At 45.2% G+C, this 12,441-nt stretch overlaps 1 protein-coding gene across 1 annotated transcript in view; it reads right to left on the bottom strand.

The window, feature by feature from the left end:
* The window catches only part of ARMH4 (armadillo like helical domain containing 4), a 56,388-nt gene extending 54,311 nt beyond the window's left edge, over positions 1 to 2,077 (bottom strand). The window contains 1 exon segment of the mRNA XM_035328716.1: positions 1,942 to 2,077. Coding sequence (XP_035184607.1) covers positions 1,942 to 1,994 — 53 coding nt within the window. The 5' untranslated portion in view covers positions 1,995 to 2,077.
* Positions 2,078 to 12,441: the final 10,364 nt, after the last annotated feature.

The following is a 12,441-nucleotide window of genomic DNA, read 5'->3' as shown; positions in this document are numbered from 1 at the left end:
TGAATGAAACCTCCCTCTCTGCCCAGCTGCATGCAGCCGTTCCCTAGGACAGCTTTCCGGGGTTTTGCCCAGTTTACTTGATGAAACACCCAAGAAAACTATTTGCTGCTATTTTCTGCTGTTGTTAAAATATAGCCAGAACTTGCCAAATTGTTGAACCAGCAAGAGAAAAGGATCAGGCTTTTAACTCACTTGAATTAATAGCCCTGTTCCAGCAATCCCTCTCCCACACAGAGAGGACACTTGTACTCCAAAGCTGAAGAGGCTGCATACATCACATAGAGCACAGGAGATTAACAGGTCAGCTCCAGACACATCACTGCCTAGCCAGTGCAGAACACAGCCTTCTGAACCTCCAGTACATGTTTGGATATGCCAGCTTTGACCAGTCAAACAGTTGTAGATGCACTCTGCCCTGCAGTTCTTCCACCAATTGGTAGGGGAAATGGGACAAAAACACTGCAAGTCTTTTAATGCAAAAATTTAGCGAAGTGTCCACATCAAGTAACTGCCAGCAATCAAGTGGTATGTTACTGGAGTGCTAATGTATGCTATCCAAGCCTTATTGCTTGTGCTGAATGCAAAAGCCAGCAGATAAATGATCCGACACTGCAGAGCTCCAACTCCTACTTCGGTGCACAAGCTGAGAAAAATGCCTTCATTTCAACTTACATTGTCCTCATCCTGTTGAATCAAGTGAATTGCAGACTGGTGCTCTTAGAGCACACACTTCAGATAAACAGACCTCAACCACCTCCAGCAGCTCACCACAAAGCCCAGCAATAACCACCCCATGCCAGCCGCTAACACAAGTTGGATGAGCAAAAACTGTGCAGGCACAACTGCATATCCCTCAGAAGGGCACATCTTCCTCTAGCTTTGAGGACAAATTGCTATAAGCAAAGAGATTAGATTATTCTGCACAGCCAGCTTGCTGCCAGCCCTAGCGAGGCACCTTAATACATAATACATTACCTCCACTCGGAGCATTTGTGTTCCAGCGGCAGCTCTTTGAGAAGTGAGAGACATGGTTCAGGCATTATTCCCCCTGGCCATTAAGCGATGGCTTTGTTCAGAAGGACACGGATCACCTATGTTAGTCCCCACTCGGATTTGCAAGCAATAGCCATGCACTGCTTAGGGGCTTCTGACCCATGCCAGGTCCCCAGCACCGCACAAGTCAGAGGTCTGCTGAATTGCTGAGAGACTAGAAGGATGGGGAGGAGGGCTGTTTTAAGGATGAGCCAAAAGGGTAGAACAATTTTCAAACAGCAAAAGCACGGAGATGTCATTCTCCAGATTCACTGGGATCAGAGAGGTAGCACTGGGGTTCCAACAAGCAAGAAACACTCAGAAATTTCAGTGCCCTGCTCACACAGGCAGCGAGCCCACACAATAGACTGCCTGGAAGACCGCAAGTCTCTGCAGGTGAGGATTTTAAATACAAAACAGACCTCAGCAGGCCCTTTTTAGGGCTGAACTGGCTTTTCGGTGAGGAAATAGAATTCGGGGGTGGCTCAAGACCCGATGCCACCCAGCACACCCGCTCGCTAGCTGCGGCCCCGTCCCATTGTCCCCGCCTGCAGCTGCAGGGTAGCGCAGAGCCCCCCACCCCAGCTGCCCACCGCCGGGGCTCCCCGGGGACCCCCGAGCCACCCCAGGAGCACAGCAGGGGGGTACACGCACACACCCCAACAACTGGACCACCCCCGAGACCCCCTTTGGGCTTTCCATACGGGGGTGCTGCTGACCCCCTCCCCCCCCCGCCCGAGAGAAAGGGTGAAAACAATCCCAATCAATTAAAATAAATTAACACAGGGAAAATCCCCCCACCCTCCGCCCTAGAACAAAGGGGTTTTTTGTTGTTATTTCTTTTAAGCCACCCTCCATCACCCCCTCCCCAGCATCGCAGCCCCCCCCCCCCCAAGTCCCGGGGCTCACCGGAGCTGCTCCGCCCGGCCCCCCCGGCACCTCGCCGCGCTCCCCCGCAGCATCCCGGGGCCGCACGGGGCCGGGGCGGGGCGGCCGCGACACCGCCCCCGCTTGGGGAGGAGGAGGATGGAAGGAGGGATGGAGGCAGGGAGGGGTGGAGAGAGGCCCAGCCCTGCCAGCACCCCGAGCCGCGCAGCCGTCGTGCTGAGGCCCGGGGGGGGCTCCCAGCCCCTTCCCCAAGGGGCAGCTGTACCCCGCCCAGAGTGAAGGCTGGAGGAAATAGGGGGGGGAAATGGGAAATTCTTCGCTCAGAAAGCAGGGAGGCACTGGGAGAGGCTGCCCAGAGAGGCTGGGGATGCTCCAGCCCTGGGGGTGTTTAGGAGCAGGTTGGATGAGGCCCTGGGCAGCCTGGTCTAGTGGGTAGCATCCCTCTCCCCTGATTGGAGCTAGATATTTTTAATTTTTAAGTTCTCTTCCAACCTAAGACATTCTATGACTGCTTTGGTAAATCCAGCAGTGGGGGTTATTTAGGGCTTGCCACACACAGGTGTGCTCCAGCATTAAGACCAGCAGTGGTCTTAGGGCTACCTGCACCCCTTAAGGCAGCTTGAGAGAGGTCACCCACTGCCTATCAGCTATTCACTCCCTGCTGAAAGAAGTTCATAGCCAGCCCAGCGCTCCACACCATACACAAACCAAGCACTGACTTGATATCCAACTCCTGTGCAAGAGCCAGGGTCAGAACCCAACCAGGCAGGCTCCTTCCCTTTGCAGGAGGCTTGCAAGAAGACCTAGAAGCAAGGCCTGCAATGCTGTTAGCAGTTTTCTATCCATTAGAGATGCTCCTCCACTATCTTCAGCTTTAGAGGTCACCTTCCCCTAACATTCTCTCTGCAGAGTTTTTTTTTCTTTGTTTTTTTTTTTTTTTTTGTTGTTGTTGTTTTTTTTTTTAAAAAAAAAATACCTCACCTATACACATATTAGAAAGGGCTTGTTTCATTTTTTGTTGTTGTTTTAAACACCTATTTGGCCAAGGAGAAAAAAAAATAAACAATTTTACTCCCACTTTATCCCCAGATGTTTTTTCCACAGGGATCCCTGCAGCGAGACCATCACCAGAAATAGAAAACCTTTACACCACCAGCTTCCAGGGTACATACACTCACTTCATCAAGTAGCAGGGAATTACTGCAACCCAGAGTTCCATACCTTGTCTCCAAAAATGAAGAAAGCAGCTTCTCACCTTCCCCTCAGCTAAGCATCAGGGGCACCACAAGGGCCCAGCTGCACTCCCAGGATTTTATACACTCCTGGGCAATGAGTCATTGGAAGCGGGGCTGCAGCAGGTGCAAACCCTTCTCGTTGGGCAGGGACAGGTGAGGAGAGACGAAAAATAATCTTCCAGAGGAGGAAAAGGCTGGGGCAGAGAGGATGGGGGGGTCTGCTAGGAGGGAATAAAGAAATAACGCAGGAGATGACAAGGAAAGTCAAAATCTTGATTTCGCTATGAGTATGTCCACGTGAAGCAAATGAGCAAATTCCTCTGTAATCCAATTATAATAATCTATAAAATGAGGCTCCCTTTTTCAGGTGGGAGTGAGATTTCACCTGCTTGTGCCTGCCAACACTTGACTCTCCAAATACATACCACAGAAGAATTGATGAAGGAAAACCGAGATATTCCTATATTCAATAAATTCTCTGATTTTGTTTGTTTGTTTTTTCCTGTTTGTTGTGCTCCTGGAAATACCATTTATATCACTGGTTTCTTCTCTTCGCTACACTCACCCCAATGCTTTACCTATCTAAATTTACACAGTGTTTTCTACTGGAATTCAACCAAACTGGAAGCAACCCAATTCATTTTGCTAGCATTCTGCATCCAGCATTTAAACTTTAAGAGACAGATTTGTTGTAGGTCAGGGCAATTTCTTTCAGAGTAATATCGCTAACCTCTGCATAAGTTGAAAATAAAGTGTAGAAATGCCTGTATCAGCAGTAAAGACAGCCATTGCAAAAAGGCAACAAAAGGAACTACAGAGATGGCTTGGTGGAGCAAACAGTCACAGAAAATGATTAGAATAGTCACTTCTGGCTTTCCACCTATGAATTGTAAAACCTGGGAAGCTATTCATGAATCAATATTTCTAGTGCTGCTACATCTTTAATTAAAAAGAAAAAAAGAAAAAAAAAATAAAAAGTAGAAATATGTGAAAAGAAAGGATGTTTACCTTCACCTATAAGGGAGATGGGAAGATTAAAAAAAAAAAAAAAAAAAAAGAGAGAGACAAGTTTTGCATTTTTGTGGCTGTTTTAAACATCATTAACCCCTCAGATTAGGGACCCAAAACCTTCTGCAGGTTCACCTTCATTCTCCTCATCTCATTTTGGCTGAGGGCTCTGCTTCAGCAGAGGGGATGGCTCGGACACGGAGGAGGCACCAGCTCTGGAGTTACTGGTGTAGCAAGATCCTACAGCAAACTGAAATCAACGAGGGCTTATTTTAAAAGTGCACGTTGTGGTGGTTCAGCGATTGATTCACAGGCAGCTCGGTCACCCATATATGGGGAAGGGGAGATGCCCCTTGCAGACAGCAGAGCTGCTGATGAGGCCACCAGGCTCCAGCCAGAGACTTGGCTTTGGTAGCTACAAAATTCACCCTCAGTGTGAACCTGCGAGTCCAAAGGAGGGGTTTATATTCAACCCATTCCACTTTTCTTCTAACCTTTAAAGTTATGGGGGCAATTTTAAAATTGTAAAGCATGCGTACCTGGTGCTCTGCTGTTCCCTAAAGCTCTTACCAGGCTGGAGAGGTTCTTGCTTTCCCCTCATCGTTTCTCTGGGTAACTGGCTCTGCACCCGGACTGTCACTGTGTGCTGTCAAGGTTAAATATCTCACTGATAAACACTCTAACCAAAATAGCTGTTTTTCCCCCATCTGAAATTGCAAATTCCCCATACATTGCAAGTTTCTCTACCCCGCGTAACCTGCCAAAATCATGTGTTTCTGCATGATCAACAAAAATTCTGCAGACTGAAACGTGCTAGAAGGATGCCCGATGGAACAGGCAGAATTCAGCTCAGAAATCACCCCAGAGCACTGTTTTGTTATTCATTTCTATGGTTTATTAATTGGAAATGCTGTTTTTTAACTCAGCTCAGTATGCTGCAGAGCGTATATGCAACCAAGCAAAATCCACCCAACTTCCACAGCAAGTTAAGAAATTTCAATTCCTTCCCCTTCTTACCCATGCTCTGGTTCGAGACACTTCAGCTCAAGCCTCTATTTATTGGTCTCATCCTCAAAAGATTTCCCACAGGCTCAGGTGAAATTCAGAGGGATGTAAGCTGTTTTGTTTTTCCATGCGGGTAGCGTAGCTGTAAAAATAGCATGGGACTCCTTTCCCATCCCCAACTTATTGGATGACTTTCAAAACTCACCTTTGTTGCTCTCTGCCTTCATTTCCCTTCTGTAAAATGGAAATGACAATATGTAGTTTTTGTCAGGGTCCCTTGTAAGATCTGCATATTGTTATAATAGCAATCCCTGTTGTAGGAAGCAGTAACACAATGCAGCAGATTTATTTAGAAGACGATATCCCTGTGTAAGCCTCATTGCTCAACCCCAAAAGTACAAATAACATGTCCTAATTAACAGACTGCGTCACCTCAAAATTTACACAAAGTCCCCTTTTGTATGCGTATGTACAAAATGAACTGAAACATCATTGAACTGACATCAGAGCACTGCATCTTACAACGCAGCTCCTGGCATCTGTGGTGAGACACAGTCAGGTACCCTAAGTATGTCAGGACATGCCACAGAAGGTAAAGGCAATTTTAAAATAGTTAACACTAATTTCTCTGCTGAACGACGTTCCCAAATTGAATATTGGGGACATTCAGCACTCAAAGCAGTGCACACCTCCGTCTGTATTTTTACTTCACAATCCACCTTTATATCAGCCGGTAGCACCTGCGTAAGGGGACCTACTCTGCCCATTAAACAGGAGTCACTGGAACAGAGCAACAATGAGTCTAAATGAGGCTGATGTGGAAGTGAGAACAGTATCCCCATCTTACAGGCAGGGAGGTATGTGTAAAACAAGCCCACTTTGAAAAACACCAGGAAGTTTATGGCCAATCTATGGGTTCTATTTGAAATGTGATCACCTTACAGATGAACAGATTTTATTATATTTTTATTTTTTTGCCTTAAACTGCAAACCCAGTAAATGCGATCTGCAGTCAGAACTGAATCCAGAAGATCCCCTTGGATCCCGTTCTTCCACATTCATCACCATTGGCACTAACAACAGCTGTGCAAGGCCACGCGATGCCAGAGCAGCCCCACTGCTGACCATAATTTATAGCAAGTCCTACAGGAAGGCTCAGGATCCAGCTTCTGCTTTCCCAGCTCTTGCGATTCTGCAGTGCTCAGAGAGCAGGAAAGCCATAAAATAAATAAATAAATAAATAAATAAATAAAAAACTTATTTTTGTCACTAAAGTCAGCAGATGTGACTTGGAGCACACACAGCGATCAGATCTGCTGAGTAGGAGAGTGCCATTTTTACACAGTCACTTTTAAGGGCAGAACCACAGTTTTGCTGACTTGTCCAAGGTCGCTGGAATCAGTCGCAGTTGCTCTGGGAATACAGCCCGGGATCACCAATGCTCACGGCCGTAACCGAGTGTTGTACAGCTGTCGCTCCTCTCCATACCCTTTAACAAAATCAATGCAGTTAGTGAACTGCTTGTTACAATTTTCCCAGAAATAAAGTGCTGAAGAAGCCGTCCCCATGCATATTGGAGCCTCAGCTAAAACGTGAACCATCTGTCAATTCCCTGTAGCGCTTGGATATTTTTTTCCCCCGTCCTACATACTCCACTATGAAATTAGGCTGATAATAAAAAAAGCAATTGACATGCCACCCCAAAGCAAGCTAACCCTAAGCAATGTTCTGACATTAAACTCCCTGCTTCTTGATAATCTTAAACGGAGTCACTTTGAAAACTTCAGCTTTGCTTTGCTTCCCAAAACTTGAGGTTAAACCAAGCACCTGCATCCCCAGGTTTTAAAGACTGATTTTTATAGCAACGCAGACAACTTTTTGGGTGGTTATGAGCAAAATACATATATATATTTTGGAAATTAATATTCAAAAGAATTAAGGTGAAATCCTACAGCAGGAACCAGTTCTAGCTGTTCACAAAGCACCAAGCAGTAGATAGACTGTGGGGCTTCTTCCTCTTTTCCTCTTTGGAAGAGATACGTGGCTCTCCATGAATCCTTGTGCTTGGAAAAGTTAAGGAAGTGCGAGCTCCAGGAACTAAACTAGATCTCCGAGCAATTGCTTTTTTACCGCGCTTAACGCTGCCCCTAAGTATTCAACTATCCGATTTTGTGAGAAAAAATGGGTATGTGACTCGGTTAGCTGGTATATAAGGATTAAGAAGGCTTAAAGGCAAGCACACAGACAAAGCCATCCAACGTGGGGACACAAAAGACTGTTGATTTTGTGTCCAAGAAAAAATAATGCTTTGCCAATGAAACATGCATAGGGGTTTACTGAAATCTGAGTCTCTGCGGGGGGTCCAGACAGGCATTTCTGCACTAAAGGCAGCAGAATATTAGTTGGGCAAGGTGCCTCCATGCTCTACCCATTTGGGCCTGCAGTGTTTATGCTGGAGGACACGTTCCTTTATGTCTGCAATATTTGCAAGGGCACCGTGGGGATTAATTCATCCAAGAGCTGCCGTTGTTTCAGGACTCATACAGAAAAGTCATTTTCTTTATGAAAACTGCTCCCGTTTAAGCCTCCGGGGCAGTTTTTGAGCTGCCACCTCGAGGCACCAGCTTCGCTTTCACCACCGGTCCCTGCAGATGAGCGCACAGCGCTGCTTGTGACAATAACTTTTCTGCAAGATATTCAAAAAGATTATTTCTGCCAATGGCTTGAATACTAACGGTCTTAAAAAATGGAAAGCACTCCACTGGCCAAATGGAGTATCTTATATATTTGATATAAACTGGAGAATTTTCACTCATTTCAATAGGCTACAATTCATTCCTTGTATTTCTATATATTTATGCAAGCTCTTCCCTGCATATCAGAGCACACCACCATTTAACAAGAGTTATTGGAGCCGGCTGCATTCAGGGAACATCGTCTTACTGCGTTAAGGAGATCCTGTGTTTTACTCCCCTCAACCTCCTGCTTAGCAGCGGGCTTAATTGTCCTGCCATCTCCTTAGATTGTGAATAATTATCTTCATTTATATTGTTATCTTGAATGTATTTATAGCCTGATTCTTATGGGCTAGCATCACCATCTGTTTCTTCAACAGTTACATATTCAGGATAGCGAGCGTGCTTTCCACGTTATTATGCAAGCAGCTTCCTTGATTAAACCAGCACGATGTGGATAGATTTCGTTATGAAACACTGGCACACTTCTAGGCTCTCTGGCTTCTGTTATCAATAACTGCTAGGCTCTGGAAAGACCATCCATTAAATTAAGCCACTTCTAAGCTGCAGCTTGCATTTCAGAGCTCATGTTAACTGTGATTGATTAATGTAATTTAAGGAAAGATTTCCAATGGACTATAAAGGCAGCGATGTGATTAGCTGTAAGCTCTGATCTTTCCTAACCCAGCGATAACGTGTTTAGGAGAAAGCAATGGACTATATACTTCAAGTAGGGCCTGTGACCTCTAAAACATATCCAAGTAATTTTTTTATTTAAAACATAAGTGTGATGTAGGCATAATTATTACACAGTAATACACCATAAACAGGTGAGATCTGGGGCTGAAAATGGTCACGAAAACATTATGCTCAGATTTGACATTAGTCATTAAATTAATCATGTATTATTTGTTTAGTCCAAGACTAAAAGACTTTTAGGCTTCAAGTATTTCAAGAGCCTCAACATTAAGTATTATAGGTTACATTTTTGTAAGATCCCTGTTACAGAGATATTCAGGAGCATTATATGGAATTTAAAAGAATGAAAATTCACACATCAGCGTGAGCACATTCTCGACAGGCACAGTAACCTCGTGGGCTTGCTCCCACTGTCCTCAGAAAAACCCCGGGCAGCAGGCAGCACTCAGTGCATGAGCTTGGGAATTCCAGGATCGTTTTCCTGACAGGAAACCCAAAGAGAGAAAAGCATCCAGCATATAATGCCCAGTTCACTCAGGGATAATTCTAACTGAATGTGGCTTCTTGGTACACTGGGGTATTGCCCAGACATGGTAGAGCTAACGCTCTGTTGTGAGAACGACATTTAAACATGTATTCAGGCACGATTGTTTGCATATGCTTTAAAGGTCAGCTGCATTTCCATATTTTGGAAGGGCATTTAATACTAACTATAAAATATAATAATAAGAAACGTTAATAACATAAAAACACACCAAATCAGAAGGCAATTTGAACTGAGTCTTGGAGCATTTAATTGCTACAGGGTTTTGTTTGTTTATTTTTTAATGTGTTGGCATCCTCCTCTGCTGCCTTGGCAGTGCTTACTCCTACTCCAAGAGCCCACTGGTTGTGTGCTGGTCCCTTCGCTGTTCCTGCATCCCACATCACCACTACAAGCTTGTTTCTTCTTCTCAGTTTTCCTCTGCAAGAAGAAGGAGCTGACAGGATATCAAAATGGTGATGGGTCGTATGAAGAGTGCAGGGGCTTATACTGGATTATGCGACAGTGTTTGCACAAAAGATATACAGGCTTTATGAGGAAAATACAGGCTTTGCGAGGAGTTTCCCCCTGGGTTTGTCACTGTAGAGTTCCCCTTCTTTACACCTTTCTTGCACTCCCTCTGCACTGCCTGGATTCCTTGTGCTTCCTCCAATATGCAGAGCCCTTCCAGGATGCTCCAAGTGCTTCGACTCCTCAAGTTTCCAGTCCTTCTCCACACACATGGACCTTCTCTTCTCACCTCTATATTCTTGACTCCACTTTGTGACCCAGTTAAATTTAGGGAGGCCAGAAGGGGGGCAGGTGACAGAGCTGTGACAGGAGCAGAAGAGCAAATGAATTTGCAGAGCTGCTAGTCCAACGACCGGCTACTGCTGAGGTTTGCTCAGGCGACAGAGCAGGTGGTGGCAGCAACAGCTTTTGGTGTCTCACATCACTCCTGTTTATCGTCCAATTCTACCACACAGCTCCACCTTCACAGATCTTAAATAGAAATTGTGGATGTGGGACAAACAGCACTCCAGCGAAGTACGTGAAAAGCATCACAGCTCACATAGCTTGCACTGGGGGCTACAGAGCACACCAGTATGAGCCCTTGAGTTAACTGTGACAACAGCCTACATTGAAATCTCACTGCATTGAGAGCCCTTGTCTTGCTGTACATACACACTTCAATCTCTTTGGCTTGCCTATCTGGCATGAGCAAAAAAAAAAAAAACCCACCACCTCATAGCTTCTCAGTATTTTTTTTAAATATTTATTCCATTTCCCTGAAAAATGAAATGGGTCCCATGCACTCATTTGGTACAAATACCCTACAACAGATTTTTTGGGGATGTTATCATGCCAACGCTCCTGGGCATGCATAAAAATGCCTGAAGAGCGGCTGATTTTACAGGTCTGGTTTTTGTGGGGAAAGGAGATGATAGGTTGGGAAAAGGAGGTTGTTGATGGTAGTGGGATACACATTGCTTTAGGAATCTCTTTCTCAAGTGATCCCAGATTTGCATTACACTAGCCAACATCTGTTATAAATTCCCTTTTCCCAGAAAAGGAATCAAGTCACACGGAGTCATATATCACAACCAATATTCATTAGAACACCTTTTATTAATTAAGCTCTATTTATAGTGCCAAGTTGTTATTACTAATAGTAGTTAACTAATGACACACTTCACTCACTTGCACACATGCTCTCATAGTTTTCCAGCTGGATCAACAGTTGGAAGGCGCAGCTGTTTATCCAGAAAATGACAGCTTGTCAAAGGACACCTTCTTTCTCTGGGTATACAGATAATCCTGCTGTCTCTCTCAGCACAGAGCAGCCTTTGTGGATGCAGTTGGATTTACACAACCTGCTGCTGATGTCGGTGTGTGCTGGGGACCTTGCGCAGATGCAGCAAACTCTTGGTGTCCTGTGTTACTTCTTGCAGATTCACATGTTGCCTTTCAGCATGTATTTTTCCTCTCTTTGGTCTGTTTCTTGGTAACAGCTCCTCCATCTACATTGGTAGGTACCTACAGAACCCATTCACACAAACTCACACCAAGAGGCTTTCATTACGCAGCTGTTACCAACCAGAAATGCCAAGACCGTCAAAGCAAGGCGGCATATTTCAGAGACGTTAAGTAACTTGTGAAGATAGTGGTGACCGAGCTTACCTACTGCAGAGCTGGCATCTACCTACAACACAAAGATTTAGGATTATTTATAATAGCTTAACATTTCCTAACCTTGATGGAGTTAAAGCCTCAGTGCTTTGTCAAAGTACTTTATTATATATGGTCATATACAAACTTGCACACATACAAACACAGATTTTTATTTTCTCCAAAACTGAGTAAGTTATTGGTTTCAATGGCTTGTTATTTTGTGAGGACTTGAGGCAATACAGTGTTTTACAAGCTCTGCAAAATGCTGATGTGGCTCTACGATTGAGTCTGAACAGTAATACACCCCTTAAAAAAAAAAAAAAAAAAAAAAAAAAGAAAAAAAAAAGAAAAAAAAAAAGGCTGATGAAAAATGCCAACTGCACTAGCACAATGATACACCTTCATGAAAGTAACTACAATAGAAGTAAATAAAATTACAGTTTTAGCACTTGGGTCCTATCTGTCAATTCCCACCAGCGATCACCGCGATCTACCTCTGACCACCAGGCACAGGCAACCCGGTGCGGAACGCGTGGGGCAGCACGGTGGGGTTTGGTATTTCTACCCTTGGTATATTTGTGAGTTCTTATCTTCTCTTCCCGACTGTCATTCGCTTGGAGCAGTAAGTAGGTATGGTTTGTGGGGTTTTATTTTTTTATTTTTTCGCCATGACAGATCTCTTATAGCAGTAAGGAGGTATGGTGGTTTTTTGTTTGTTTGTTTTCTTGGTTGGTTTTTGTTTCTTTGTTTGCTTTCCCATGACAGACCTCTTATTTCTGTTGGAGAGCAAGGCTATTGTATCCTAAAGGGTTACACACTTGGGTATATTTACATGCCTCCGAAGTGATACCTTCCTATAACTTACTTCATTTGTCCCTCCCCGTGGCAGGGGGTTGGATCGAGATGATCCTTAAGACCCCTTCCACCCCAAACCACCCTGTGATCCTCGGGTTTCTCCTGCCCTCCTCCGCCCTGCTCCCAGCGGCACAGCTCGCCTTGTTTCCCGCCCCGGCCTCCATTTGCTGCTCCTGCCCCCCCGCTCCCCGTGAGGGATCCGCAGGCCGCCATCAGCCCTCCCCTCAGCCTCTTCCCGGGGCTGACAGGGCAGGGCCCACCGGGCAGGGCTGCGGGGCGGAGCGGCGGG

Source organism: Oxyura jamaicensis, chromosome 5, assembly GCF_011077185.1.
Source record: "Oxyura jamaicensis isolate SHBP4307 breed ruddy duck chromosome 5, BPBGC_Ojam_1.0, whole genome shotgun sequence".
In the NCBI taxonomy this organism is placed as follows: Eukaryota; Metazoa; Chordata; class Aves; order Anseriformes; family Anatidae; genus Oxyura; species Oxyura jamaicensis.
Note: the sequence above shows the minus strand (reverse complement) of the source record. Positions and strands in the feature narration are given on the sequence as shown.